General features: G+C 38.8%; 1 protein-coding gene across 1 annotated transcript; it reads left to right on the top strand.

Moving 5' to 3' along the window:
* Positions 1 to 976: 976 nt before the first annotated feature.
* LOC121370270 (deoxyribonuclease gamma-like) lies at positions 977 to 15,233 on the top strand. Its single transcript, XM_041495403.1, has 8 exons — positions 977 to 1,130; positions 2,155 to 2,237; positions 3,990 to 4,073; positions 4,581 to 4,681; positions 5,243 to 5,355; positions 6,268 to 6,425; positions 13,460 to 13,556; positions 15,149 to 15,233. The coding sequence occupies exons 1-8, from the start codon at positions 990 to 992 to the stop codon at positions 15,194 to 15,196; spliced, it is 825 nt and encodes a 274-aa protein (XP_041351337.1). The 5' UTR covers positions 977 to 989; the 3' UTR covers positions 15,197 to 15,233.
* Positions 15,234 to 15,495: the final 262 nt, after the last annotated feature.

Below are 15,495 nucleotides of genomic sequence, written 5' to 3'. Positions count from 1 at the left end.
CGAGAAATAGCCAAATAGGCCCACCGACGAGGATCGATCCCAGACCGACCGCGCATCAGGCAAGCGCTTTACCACTGGCCTACATAACTATTAGGACGAGCCTTTTAGAAAAGATAAAGACTGTGAAATTAATGACAGAAAAACACCTGTGTTTTACGTGGTGGCAGGTATGTATGTGTCTGGACAGAAACTGTTTTTTTTTTCCTCATTATTATTTTTTTAGATATCTAGTATTTTGTTTTTAAATATCTGGTATTAAAAACATATATATTAAAGATTGTTAGTGTAGATTCACACCATATTTAAAGTTATATACGATCTAGAATGTGACATGAATAAATTATTACCAGCTAACAAATTCGAACACAAGGCCATATGGCGTATGTGTTAAAGAGAGATACTTTAATACCAGCCATTTTGTAACAGGGGTCCTTATTTAACAATACATGCATGCAACATAGTTAAGTGATTCTATAGTATAAGTTGTAATACAGCAAACTATTTATTAATAATTATTATCTTATACCAGTATTCACCGTCGGTGGGCCCATTAAGTTATTTCTCGTTCCAGCCAGTACTCCACAACTGGTGCAAACAAAAGGCCGTGGTATTTGGTAGATTTACAGTGTGGTTATTGTCCCCAAGTCTGCCCCTCACAGACTATTACGTAGTCATTCTTACTAGATTTGCAGTGTGGTTATTGTCCCCAAGTCTGCCCCTCACAGACCGTTTACAAAATCATGTACATATTCGTCCTTAGTAATATTGCATTATTATGGTTATTCTCAAGCCTCCACTATCACGCCCTTTTTTAAATCATGTATCATTCCTTACCAGTATCGCAGTATGGTTATTGTCTTAGAGTCCCCTCCTCCCCTTTTACAACATCCTGTATTCATTAACTCTAGTATTGAAATATACATATGATTATTGTTCTCAACCACATGCTTTAACTGAAGTTCTACTACAACAGAGTAAATAATTGTGCCATGGATGCCAGATCTTGGTTAGTCTGTCTTCTACTCGCGGTGTCGGTGTCCGCCTCGTTGAAGATTGGAGCCTTCAACATCAAAAGACTGAGTGAAAACACCTTGCAGTCACACCCCGGACGTCTCGACATCCTGGTCAAGGTACTAATGCTAGTGTCAGACTGTCAACTGTCACGACCAAGTTAGCCAAGTCGACCAGTGGCGGATCCAGAAAATCTATTACAAAAATTGGGGGGGGGGGGGGGTGGGGCAGTGACATAAGGTGGAATGCCATGGGAACTTTGGGGGTGGTTTGAAGTGGGATCCCCTGGGATCCCCCCTATATCCGTCTATGTCGATGCCTAATTTCCCGAAGCCCCGACTTTCGACGGATGCGCCCAGACTAACAACTCATGGGTTATACGACGAGACTCGAGTTGTAAGAGCACTCATACTACCAACTGGACAGTCGTAGAAATCGTGACAGCAGAAAGTTGGTCAATTTTGTGCTGGCAGTTGGTAGTCTGAAACCTAGCATTAGTTGGAACATAGATATTGGGAATACTGCAAAAAGTCGAGAAAATATACATATAATATTACATGAATGCTTATTATCCTGGGTTAGTCGCTGCAGCGAGATTTGGAGGCGGCACAAGCGATTTTTTCTAAATCTTTAAATAGCAATGTTTTGGATAATATTTTTCAGCTGTTCTAAAGAATATATAACATGTATGTATGTATGTATGTATGTATATATGTTATTGCATGAGCGGAAATGCTATCTAGATACGTAATTTATGAAACGAGTTTAGAAATTGTTTTATGCCCAAAGCGAGAGCGAGGGGTATAAAACAATTCCCAAACGAGTTTCATAAATTTTGTATGGCATTCCTGCGAATATTATACTTTACTTATTATCCACAAATTTTAAAAACAAACGTTAAATATGATTGTAATCTCTTCACAATCGATGTTAATAACATTCAACGATGTCGATGACAGTGACGTTGAATGATGTCAGTTTCAGAAACGGCGACTGTTGCAAGCTTGAATAGCGACTCGTAACGTTAGAAGTGTGCCATAAGTTTTCAATGTAATGTTATGACCCATGCCATAAACTATTTATGTAACACTTTATTGTATACCATGTGGGTACTAATTACTTTCTTTTTTAATTTCTTGTTAGATTCTAAGTCGGTATGACATTGCAGCAATTGAAGAAGTTATGGACACCGACGGTATAAAAGATATTCTACATGCTCTTAACAGGTAATTGGATTACTTAGAATTCAGGGTGTGGCTCAATGTAGAAAACTCGCCTGATGTGCAATATGTCTTAGGATCGATCCACCTCGCTGGACGCAATAGTGTAACAAAGGTCATGGACAATGGTTAAGCCGATCATGGGGCCTAATTCACTTGCGATCTCGCAGGGAAATGCTAAAAGACTTGCAAAGAGGGTGCTTTGTTGTCTGTCAGAGCCTAAGAGAGCTTTCTGAATTAGGCATGTTTTTAAGGCCCAGTGGCGGATGCAGAATGGTTCTAGGGAGAGGTTTAAAGTTTAATAATGGGCACAAAAGTATTCAGGAATAGGTACAAGTATGTGCAGTGGTATTATGACAAGACTATATCTAGCTTAAAAGAACGAAGCAGAGCACCGATCACGTCATTAATGTTCAAAAGTATAGTCACAGTAGCTGTTGATGCATGGTATATATTGTGGTCTATTAGACTTTGCCTTGCAGCCTAATACCTCTGACTTCAGCAATCGAGGTTTCTGTTAGGGTTACCTACCCTCAGTCCACATCAATCTATAGATATATTTCACACATGGATCAATCCAGCTTGTGTGTCCTCAAATGTTCGAAGTTATCTGAAGCCCCTTCACTACGTCAAGGAATGGACCACGAGGGGAGGGGACCAGGGCATAATAATTAATATACTTTCGACTAAAAAAAGGGAACCTTTTCATATATTTGTGGAGATTGACAACTCCATCTGTCCCTCGATAATTGTCTGGACTTTCAGTTAACACATTTATTTTTTTCTATCTAGCATACACGAATAAAGTTTTGTACCATTTTGTATAGCTATATTAATTAAGGCTTACAATCTACCTTTAATAAAGAACCCCTTGTTCAGTGGTCGCTCCAGTATTCAGGAACGGAATGGAGGGAATCGGTAGAGCTGGTTCCACTTATAGGAAGGGATGGTACCTAAGATTTGCAGGATACAAGTACTTCGAAAATGTCTTCTAAACGACGATGAACCTGATTACTCTGGTAGTTCAAGATGATGGTATGACTTGTGATTTTGGATGACGTCCTAAATAAACGGATGGCGAATATTACTATCGCTGCTAATGGATGGCGGGCGTATTGAAAATTAGTCTTAAGAGATGGCGGGCCCGCCATCGCTTATGACATGTAGCGAGACCCCTGTTGTTACTGATGAACTATGAATATGACCCCACTTCCTGACGTAATTACCTTTCGGTTTTGAATGAAATGCTCCTACATGCTATTACAAACACCAGGATGACCAGAACAGAAACATATTGAATTGAATTGGCTAAAAATGTATAGTTCAAGTATGAAGTTCTAAAATAAACATTAAGTTCACAATACAGAAAATCTTTAATGGCTTAAAGTTTATATTTTTAAACTGCCTAGTAACTTAGTTCGGCAATATCCTACTAAGGTCTGTTGGTGAATCCTACAATCGAAGGACAGAGTCAATATTTTAACAATAACTGTCACACATATTGTCTATTTAGACTACATTTTTAGTTGCCCATTTAGATTACATTTTGTTTCAGTTGCCCATCTAGACTACATTTTGTTTCAGTTGCCCATCTAGACTACATTTTGTTTCAGTTGCCCATCTAGACTACATTTTGTTTCAGTTGCCCATCTAGACTACATTTTGTTTCAGTTGCCCATCTAGACTACATTTTGTTTCAGTTGCCCATCTAGCCTACATTTTATTTTAGTTGCCCATCTAGACTACATTTTGTTTTAGTCACGGAGGCGGACCATATGCCTTGGAACTCAGCGGTCGTTTGGGCAGCACTCGATACAAGGAGCATTATGCATTTATTTACAGGTAAGATAATATTGTAACTGAATATGATTCACCTGTCCGACTGTCTCTGCCTTTGTTTCAAATAAAAAAATCCTGTGTTTAACACTATAAAAGAATTCAAATATGTTCAGCCGTCTTCCTAGATGTGGTTGTGTGTGTGTGTGTGTGTGTGTGTGTGTACATGTGTGTGTGTGTATGTATGTGTATGTATGTGTACGTATGTTTATGTGTGTGTATGTATGTTTGTTTGTGTGTGTGTGTGTATGTGTGTGAGTGTGTTTACGTATAAAATGAATCAAGTAATATATGCGTAGGAGTTGATATTATTAAATTATGGCACTGAGGCACGGCTCAAAATCACAAACGCACACACACACACGTATGTGAAAAATAAATACATGCACCTTGAAATACATTATTGGAAAACTGCAATACTTGAGAAGAATTTGTGACTACTCATAATTATTGAATTAGTGTACTGTTCAAGACTCAGTCCAATACATGAAGCGATTTGTGTTTCTTTTCTAGAACTGACCGGGTCAGTGTGAGACAGGTGTATCAGTATCCAGATCCACGAGATTACTTGGACCGCGAACCCTATTCCGTTTTATTTCACACATCACATGCAGGTACTCTTACCAAAAGGGCATTTTCAGAATTATTTAATACCTGTCGTATCCTTCCCATTATGCATACAGATTCATGGCTTAAATAAAAATGATAAATGTTTACTTTATGGGTGGTTTGAGAGAGAGAGAGAGAGAGAGAGAGAGAGAGAGAGAGAGAGAGAGAGAGAGAGAGAGAGAGAGAGAGAGAGAGAGAGAGAGAGAGAGAGAGAGATAGAGATAGAGATAGATTGAGGTAATAATACGTCAAAAAGTGAAATTCTCCATGTAAGAAAATAATTTAGGATTAAAACATGACCAAATAAGACAGTGGTGCATGTTGAAGATGACGAGCGCTCAAACAATATGATTGGTTTTCATCATATTCTACCCTGTCACATTCATTTAATGCTCGAGTCAAAAACCAGTCTAGAGTATTGGGTAACTGATGGTTAAAGGTAGTCGTTTAAGCAGGTTTGATATATTGTGTACCTGATTTTATTGTGTCTTGTTTTTGTTATCAAACTTATTCAGGGTGTTCAATAAAATATACCGGTGTATATTTTTTCTACTTCTAAATTTCAGCTATTCATGATTTCGCAATAGCGGCTGTTCACGTTAAACCTCGAGAAGCAATGTCGGAGATAGATCATTTGGTAACCATTTACAACTCGCTGAAATCACACTTCGGAAATGAGGTAGTAAAAATCTAAATCACCTTACTAATATGTGTATGTTTTACAACATTGAAATATGCAAACTGCTGGTCATAGGTAGTGGAGTCTCTGAGGTCAGTCCCCACACACTAACAGATAAATTACTAGACGTACAAAGAAAGCATGGTTTAAGAAAAGTATTGACTTAATGTGCGTTCTGCACTAATAAATACTTTTTTGTTTTAAATTAACATTGAAATTTAATTTTTTTAAATATTAAAGTTCTCAAATTTGGAACCAGGATTATTTGGTTTAGTCTGCACAAATTGACAGAGAACAATGTTTTAAATCGTTTAACATTGAACATTTAAGACTTATGAGAGATTATTTTGTGTTAGGAAATCTGTACAGATGGTTCTGGCATTGTTGTTTGGCAAAAGAACATTAAAACCAATTAAACTACATGTATGTAACAATTCCAAAGGCTTCAAAATCTCATCCCTATACCTGAAACCCGTTATACTTTCATGGATGATGTACAGACTTCTGTAGTGTCCAAAACTCACACACACCATCAATGTGCCATCGACATACTTATAGGATATTAAATAAGCTTCCATTTTGTAACATGTTTATGTCCCGAATGAAGTAGGCCAAATTTTCAATTGAAAATTAGTTCACGAGGGATGTAAATCTGAATTTAGTATCCTATTTATTACCCATACACAATTTTAATTTATATCACTCATATCAATTCGTTTGGCCGACGTTCCCGTAAGGTTGTAGTGTGCCAATCGATGACGTCCAGCCGATTATAGACACTGATTCCGTGATGAGATTAACTCTATGTGGGAATCGTTACTCTGATTCAAACTTGGTACCTACCAGTCTTAAGATTCAATGGCTTGACCATTATTACAAACTAATTGTGACTATACTTGCTATTTTCTACAGAACATACTGTTTGCTGGCGACTTCAACGGCGACTGTCACTACCTGTCTCAGACGGCGTTACACAAGAACCACCTGTACACCGACGGCCGCTTCCACTGGTTGATCCCCAGCACAGCAGACACAACCGTGTCCACTCACACAAACTGTGCTTATGACAGGTACTCGACAAGTTGGGCTGAAGTTACAAAGCCTGTTTTAGACTTACACACGTGTAACTACATACATTTATAATGCTTAAACACATGCGTTTGAGAAAAACAGGCCTCTTACCGTGCTTAAACACATGCGTTTGAGAAAAACAGGCCTCTTACCATGCTTAAACACATGCGTTTGAGAAAAACAGACCTCTTACCATGCGTAAACACATGCATTTGAGAAAAACAGACCTCTTACCGTGCGTAAACACATGCGTTTGATAAAAACAGACCTCTTACCATGCTTAAACACATGCCTTTGAGAAAAACAGACTTTTTACCATGCGTAAACACATGCTTTTGAGACAAAACAGGCCTCTTACCATGCGTAAACACATTCATTTGAGAAAAACAGACCTCTTACCGTGCTTAAACACATGCGTTTGAGAAAAACAGACCTCTTACCGTGCTTAAACACATGCGTTTGAGAAAAACAGACCTCTTACAGTGCTTAAACACATGCGTTTGAGAAAAACAGACCTCTTACCATGCTTAAACACATGCCTTTGAGAAAAACAGACTTTTTACCATGCGTAAACACATGCTTTTGAGACAAAACAGGCCTCTTACCATGCATAAACACATGCATTTGAGAGAAAAAACAGGCCTCTTAACATGCTTAAACACATGCGTTTGAGAAAAACAGGCCTTTTACCATGCTTAAACACATGCATTTGAGAAAAAAACAGACCTTTTACCATGCTTAAACATGTGTAAGAAAAACAGGCCTTTTACCATGTGTTTGAGAAAAAACAGGCCTTTCACCATGCTTAATCATATGCGTTTGAGAAAAAACGGGCCTTTTACCATGCTTAAACACATGCGCTTGAGAAAAAACAGGCCTTTTACCATGCTTAAACAAATACACTTGAGAAAAACAGGCATTTTAACATGCTTAAACACATGTGCTTGAGAAAAAACAGGCCTTTTACCATGCTTAAACACATACACTTGAGAAAAACAGGCATTTTAACATGCTTAAACACATGCATTTGAGACAAAACAGGCCTTTTACCATGCGTAAACATGTGTTTGAGACAAAACAGGCCTTTTACCATGCTTAAACACTTGTATTTAAGAAAAACAGTCCTTTTCCCATGCTTAATCACATGCGTTTAAAAAAAAAGTCTTTTACCATACTTAAAAGCATGCGTTTTGAGAAAAAACAGGCCTCTTACCATGCTTAAACACATACATTTAAGAAAAAACAGGTCTTTTACAATGTTTAAACACATGCGTTTAAGAAAAACAGTCCTTTTTCCATGCTTAATCACATGCATTTAAAAAAAGTCTTTTAAGCATGCGTTTTGAGAAAAAACAGGCCTCTTACAATGCTTAAACACATGCGTTTAAGAAAAAACAGGCCTTTTACAATGTTTAAACACATACATTTAAGAAAAAACAGGCCTTTTACAATGTTTAAACACATACCTTTAAGAAAAAACAGGCCTCTTACCATGCTTAAACACATACATTTAAGAAAAAACAGGCCTTTTACAATGTTTAAACACATACCTTTAAGAAAAAACAGGCCTTTTACAATGTTTAAACACATACATTTAAGAAAAAACAGGCCTTTTACAATGTTTAAACACATATCTTTAAGAAAAAACAGGCCTCTTACCATGCTTAAACACATATCTTTAAGAAAAAACAGGCCTTTTACAATGTTTAAACACATACCTTTAAGAAAAAACAGGCCTCTTACCATGCTTAAACACATACATTTAAGAAAAAACAGGCCTCTTACCATGCTTAAACACATACATTTAAGAAAAAACAGGCCTTTTACAATGTTTAAACACATACCTTTAAGAAAAAACAGGCCTTTTACAATGTTTAAACACATACATTTAAGAAAAAACAGGCCTTTTACAATGTTTAAACACATATCTTTAAGAAAAAACAGGCCTCTTACCATGCTTAAACACATATCTTTAAGAAAAAACAGGCCTTTTACAATGTTTAAACACATACCTTTAAGAAAAAACAGGCCTCTTACCATGCTTAAACACATACCGGTATCTTTAAGAAAAAACAGGCCTTTTACAATGTTTAAACACATGCGTTTTGTTTTGTTTTATATGTTGAATTTTTTTTGTAAATTGTTATGGTTCTTTCAGCTTGTCAACAATTACATGATAAAATGTTCAACAAAGTAAAGTTTGTTTTATTTAACGACACCACTAGAGCACATTGATTTTTTATCTTATCATCGGCTATTGGACGTCAAAACTGTTCAACAATTACATGATAAACTGTTCAACAATCACATCATGAAAATTCAGGTGAGCTTAATCCCCTTAGCTTAGTCAAGAGCTGGAACAGCAATTGCCACCCTAATATTTCAGCAAGGAATAATTTATAAAAAAAAGATCCCGAAACATTGTTAAAGTTTGTTTTGTTTAACAACACCACTAGAGCACATTTATTTATTAATCATTGGCTATTGTATGTCAAACGTGATAATTTTGACATATAGTCAGTGTCTTAGAAAGGAAACCTGCTAAAAAAAATATTTCATTAGTAGCAAGGGATATTTTATATGCACCAATCCATAGACAGGATAGCACATACCACAGCCTTTGATGTACCCATCATGGTGCACTGGCTACAGCGAGAAATAGCCCAAATGGGCCTACCGATGGGAATCGATCCCAGACCAACTGTGCATCAAGCGAGCGCGTTACCACTGGGCTACGTCCCACCCTGATCCTGCAGAATGAGGTAGACAACCCTCCTGAATCTGACCATCTACCTCTCAATGAACCGGTCTGACACTGTTGAGAGGTATTTATAGACAACCCTCCTGAATCTGACCATCTACCTCTCAATGAACTGGTCTGACACTGTTGAGAGGTACATGTAGACAACCCTCCTGAATCTGACCATCTACCTCTCAATGAACCGGTCTGACACTGTTGAGAGGTATTTGTAGACAACCCTCCTGAATCTGACCATCTACCTCTCAGTGAACTGGTCTGACACTATTGAGAGGTACATGTAGACAACCCTCCTGAATCTGACCATCTACTTCTCAATGAACTGGTCTGACACTGTTGAGAGGTACATGTAGACAACCCTCCTGAATCTGACCATCTACCTCTCAATGAACCGGTCTGACACTGTTGAGAGGTACATGTAGACAACCCTCCTGAATCTGACCATCTACCTCTCAACTCTCAATGAACCGGTCTTACACTGTTGAGAGGTACATGTAGACAACCCTCCTGAATCTGACCATCTACCTCTCACTGAACCGGTCTGACACTGTTGAGAGGTACATGTAGACAACCCTCCTGAATCTGACCATCTACCTCTCAGTGAACCGGTCTGACACTGTTGAGAGGTACATGTAGACAACCCTCCTGAATCTGACCATCTACCTCTCAGTGAACCGGTCTGACACTGTTGAGAGGTACATGTAGACAACCCTCCTGAATCTGACCATCTACTTCTCAATGAACTGGTCTGACACTGTTGAGAGGTACATGTAGACAACCCTCCTGAATCTGACCATCTACCTCTCAATGAACCGGTCTGACACTGTTGAGAGGTACATGTAGACAACCCTCCTGAATCTGACCATCTACCTCTCAACTCTCAATGAACCGGTCTGACACTGTTGAGAGGTATTTGTAGACAACCCTCCTGAACCTGACCATCTACCTCTCAGTGAACTGGTCTGACACTGTTCAGAGGTACATGTAGACAACCCTCCTGAATCTGACCATCTACCTCTCAATGAACCGGTCTGACACTGTTGAGAGGTATTTGTGACAAACCTCCTGAATCTGACCATCTACCTCTCAATGAACCGGTCTGACACTGTTGAGAGGTATTTGTAGACAACCCTCCTGAATCTGACCATCTACCTCTCAATGAACCGGTCTGACACTGTTGAGAGGTATTTGTAGACAACCCTCCTGAATCTGACCATCTACCTCTCAATGAACCGGTCTGACACTAGACACTGTTGAGAGGTACATGTAGACAACCCTCCTGAATCTGACCATCTACCTCTCAATGAACCGGTCTGACACTGTTGAGAGGTATTTGTAGACAACCCTCCTGAATCTGACCATCTACCTCTCAATGAACCGGTCTGACACTGTTGAGAGGTATTTGTAGACAACCCTCCTGAATCTGACCATCTACCTCTCAATGAACCGGTCTGACACTGTTGAGAGGTATTTGTAGACAACTGAATCTGACCATCTACCTCTCAATGAACCGGTCTGACACTGTTGAGAGGTACATGTAGACAACCCTCCTGAATCTGACCATCTACCTCTCAATGAATCGGTCTGACACTGTTGAGAGATACATGTAGACAACCCTCCTGAATCTGACCATCTACCTCTCAATGAATCGGTCTGACACTGTTGAGAGGTACATGTAGACAACCCTCCTGAATCTGACCATCTACTTCTGACTGAATCGGTCTGACACTGTTGAGAGGTATTTGTAGACAACCCTCCTGAATCTGACCATCTACCTCTCAATGAACCGGTCTGACACTGTTGAGAGGTATTTGTAGACAACCCTCCTGAATCTGACCATCTACCTCTCAATGAACTGGTCTGACACTGTTGAGAGGTACATGTAGACAACCCTCCTGAATCTGACCATCTACCTCTCACTGAACCGGTCTGACACTGTTGAGAGGTATTTGTAGACAACCCTCCTGAATCTGACCATCTACCTCTCAGTGAACTGGTCTGACACTGTTGAGAGGTACATGTAGACAACCCTCCTGAATCTGACCATCTACCTCTCAGTGAACCGGTCTGACACTGTTGAGAGGTACATGTAGACAACCCTCCTGAATCTGACCATCTACCTCTCAGTGAACCGGTCTGACACTGTTGAGAGGTACATGTAGACAACCCTCCTGAATCTGACCATCTACCTCTCAGTGAACCGGTCTGACACTGTTGAGAGGTACATGTAGACAACCCTCCTGAATCTGACCATCTACCTCTCAGTGGACCGGTCTGACACTGTTGAGAGGTACATGTAGACAACCCTCCTGAATCTGACCATCTACCTCTCAGTGAACCGGTCTGACACTGTTGAGAGGTATTTGTAGACAACCCTCCTGAATCTGACCATCTACCTCTCAGTGAACCGGTCTGACACTGTTGAGAGGTATTTGTAGACAACCCTCCTGAATCTGACCATCTACCTCTCAGTGAACCGGTCTGACACTGTTGAGAGGTACATGTAGACAACCCTCCTGAATCTGACCATCTACCTCTCAATGAACCGGTCTGACACTGTTGAGAGGTATTTGCAACCACCTATTATTCACCCTTATTACTATGAGGGGCAAGACGTAGCCTAGTGGTAAAGCACTCGCTTGATGTGTGGTCGGTTTGGGATCGATTCCCATCAGTGGGCCCATTGGGCTATTTCTCGCTCCAGCCAGTGCACTGGTACATCAAAGGCTGTGGTATGTGCTATCCTGTCTATGGGATGGTGCATATAAAAGATCCCTTGCTGCCAATCAAAAAGAGTAGCTCATGAAGTGGTGAAAGCGGGTTTCCTCCTTCAATATCTGTGTGGTCCTTAACCATATGTCTAACACCATATAACCGTAAAAATAAAATGTGTTGAGTGCGTCGTTAAATAAAACATTTCCTTCCTTATTACTACCAATGATCATTAGTTAGTGACTTGGGGCAGGCAAGTACACAGAAATTCTACAAATTTTATGGAAACCAGGCTTAAACATATCTTATTACCATAACGAGAGTACCAGTGAGGTACATGATAAACCCGTCAGGAGTTTGTTGGAAAACCATAGATATTAATGAATATTTTACTGGTATGATTAAAAAAAGAAGAAGTTTGTTTTATTTAAAGACGCCACTAGAGCACATTGATTTTTTTATCTTATCATCGGCTATTGGACGTCAAACATATGGTCATTCTGATACTGTTTTTAGAGGAAACCCGCTGTCGCCATATAGGCTACTCTTTTACGACAGGCAGCAAAGGATCTTTTATTTGCACTTCCCACAGGCAGGATAGCACAAGCCATGTCCTTTGTTGAACCAGTTATGGATCACTGGTCGGTGCAAGTGGTTTATACCTACCCATTGAGCCTTGCAGAGCACTCATTCAGGGTTTGGAGTCAGTATCTGGATTAAAAATCCCATACCTCGACTGGGATCCAAACCCAGTACCTACCAGCCTGTAGACCGATGGCCTAACTACGACACCACCGAGGCCAGTCGGGTATGATTCAATTCTAATTATGTGAATATAGACAAATTATTTGATTTATTTGTATCACAGTGACCTAGTAATTGTATGTGACACACCACCATCCCAAGCTGTTCCTACATGTGAGGTTTGATGGTCCTGTGTGCATCTGTATGCAAGATATGATCCGGACAAGGATTTACTGTTATATGCAATGCCATACCATAATACGACCCAGCATAGACGGGCGTACAAAAATGAATGATTTTGGGATCGGCCAACAGACTGAAGCCTATAGCTTAAAACTCTTTAAAGAGTTACATAATTGGACAGTCCCTAGTCATAATCATCATTTTCGTTAGTTTTTACATCAAATATGATGATTTGGCTACCATGGCAATTGCACCTGAATGTACATGCATATTTTACTGTTATTAGTGCTTGAAATGCAGAACACATGTTAAAAGGAAAAACTACATGTGCTATTTACTGCTTATCTTAGCTGTTCCAACAATTACCTTCATTCCTGAATAAAAAAGGATATGGTAATTTATGTAGAAGTTTTTTTTTTAATGTACATTTTAAAAAAAAATTTTTTTTAAATATTATACTTTAATTGTTTGGATTTTAAACTTAACATTTTATAGGAGTTTTATTCATTAAAGAATTACTTTTCCATAAAAAATTTTTTTTTTAAAAATCAGTAGAATTTGTAATAAAAAAATAGGTCATTATTATTATAAAACTAAAAATGTGGTTTATTGTAATATAGGCATTTCTTTTGTTAGATTCGTGGTAGCTGGGTCAGCGTTTATGGGTGCTATCGTTTCCGGAAGTGCCAAAGCATTCAACTATCAAAAGGCATATCATATGAACTTCAACCAGGTAATATTAACATCATTACAATGTGCTTTTGAACGCACATGCTTTACACCAACTATATTTCTTAATTGTGAGGGAGAGAGAGAGAGAGAGAGAGAGAGAGAGAGAGAGAGAGAGAGAGAGAGAGAGAGAGAGAGAGAGAGAGAGAGAGAGAGAGAGAGAGAGAGAGAGACAGACAGAGAGAGAGACAGACAGAGAGCGAGCAAGCGGGGGGGGGGGGGGGGGGGGGGGGGGGGGGGGGAATGTGCACAAATAAAGAAGTGCAAAATACTAGCATGGGCCTAAGCTTAATTACTATGAAAGAAAGAAATGAGGAGGGGGGAATGGGTCTTAGCTGACCTTCTCTAGTTCAGCATTGATGACCAAAAACATCATTTATAATTTAAACTTGGTTATTGAGAAAATGCAAGAAATGTAATACTTCACTTGTGTTTATTAGTTATAATTTTTTTTACAACTTGTTTAAAAACGTATTCATCTAGCTTTTGCTCAAGATCATTTTGAAACAAACTGCTGTCAGATGAACGGAGTTTAACGACCACTCCTACATGTACATCTCAAACAGGTATCTTGGATACACAGGACTGGCATTTTTCTCTTTGGTTATACAGACCATTCGTTCATTCACTTCAACTTATTTGTGTGCTTATATATTCAATAAAGGTTCAAGCACGCTGTCCTGGGCACACACCTCAGCTATCTGGGCTGTCTGTCCAGGACAGTGAGTTAGTTGTCAGTGAGAGAGAAGAGGGTGTAGTGGTCTAACACCTACCCACTGAGTCATTAAAATTTGCTCTGGGTGGGAGCTGGTACCGGGCTGCAAACCTAGTACCTACCAGTCTTTATGTCCGATGGCTTAACCACAACACCACCAAGGCTGGTGTACAGACCAAATACATGTCCAACAAGCTTTTTGAGACTTATGCTAATGGGGTGTTCTCATGCGATTGTTTGTAGCCACTCTAAATGTATGTGTATACCACTAATGGCATTCTAATTTTAGTATTCTCCCAGTAAGGTTTGATCACATGCAACAAGTCGATGTGAGTAATCCATAATAAGAATGTCCTTTAAAGCAATACATTTATTACCCATATGGGCAGAGAGAAGTGGGGAATGAAAAGTGATCTTTCCCAAGGGAAAGAAACCCATTTCTCCCTCTAGATAGCCTGTTGTTCTCAACTTGCAAACTTATTTTCAACAACAGTATTGTTAGAAAATCTTCTATAAAATTATAAATATTAAAAATGTGTAATAAATAGAATACCCAACTCGCTACTCAGTTCACTTGTGCAAGATAAATGGTATTGCTGAGTAGCTCACTGAGTATTCTCCAAGTCCCCTACCAGGCCCAACAAATGTACAAGGGCTATAACTATCAAAAATGGGTAAATCACCATGAAATTCAAATGGTAATCTATATCTCTACATAATAAAACTGTACATACACAAAATTTTAATTCAATACCTAAGTTAAAACATTAAGTCAGAAAAACTATGTGTAACAGACAAAATTTATTATAGTCCCCTCTGGTTGGACCATTCAAAGACAAATAAACTTTGTTTTAAAAACACATTTGCATATTTTTTTCCAGGCATGGGATGTCAGCGACCACTACCCAATCGAACTGGAGCTGAGATGATTCAATTCAGTTACTGTACAATAAAGACTGAACAAAGCATTCTGTTGGTTATACTTTCATGTTCCAGTGTAAATGATAATTCACTATTTCTTGAAATCTAAAGAATGCTTTAAGCATTTAACATAAATTTTCAAAAATATATTTATGACATTTTATCCAGTAAACAATAAATAAGAATGGAATACATTTAGTAAAACACTCATTGCATAAAATTGGATACTTTATTCTCAGTATAAATAACCAATCAGAATCTCTGTACAAACACCTTCTATAAAATGTAGTACCTCACTATGAAAACG

This window comes from Gigantopelta aegis, chromosome 4 (genome assembly GCF_016097555.1).
Source record: "Gigantopelta aegis isolate Gae_Host chromosome 4, Gae_host_genome, whole genome shotgun sequence".
Lineage (NCBI taxonomy): Eukaryota > Metazoa > Mollusca > Gastropoda > Neomphalida > Peltospiridae > Gigantopelta > Gigantopelta aegis.
Note: the sequence above shows the minus strand (reverse complement) of the source record. Positions and strands in the feature narration are given on the sequence as shown.

Bases quoted from the DNA above. Each gene is read 5' to 3' on its own strand.
- LOC121370270 (XM_041495403.1), top strand. From the start codon at position 990: ATGGATGCCAGATCTTGGTTAGTCTGTCTTCTACTCGCGGTGTCGGTG. The intron at 2,238-3,989 runs GTAATTGGATTA...ATTTTGTTTTAG, and splicing joins ATTCTACATGCTCTTAACAG to TCACGGAGGCGGACCATATG. The intron at 4,074-4,580 runs GTAAGATAATAT...TTTCTTTTCTAG, and splicing joins CATTATGCATTTATTTACAG to AACTGACCGGGTCAGTGTGA.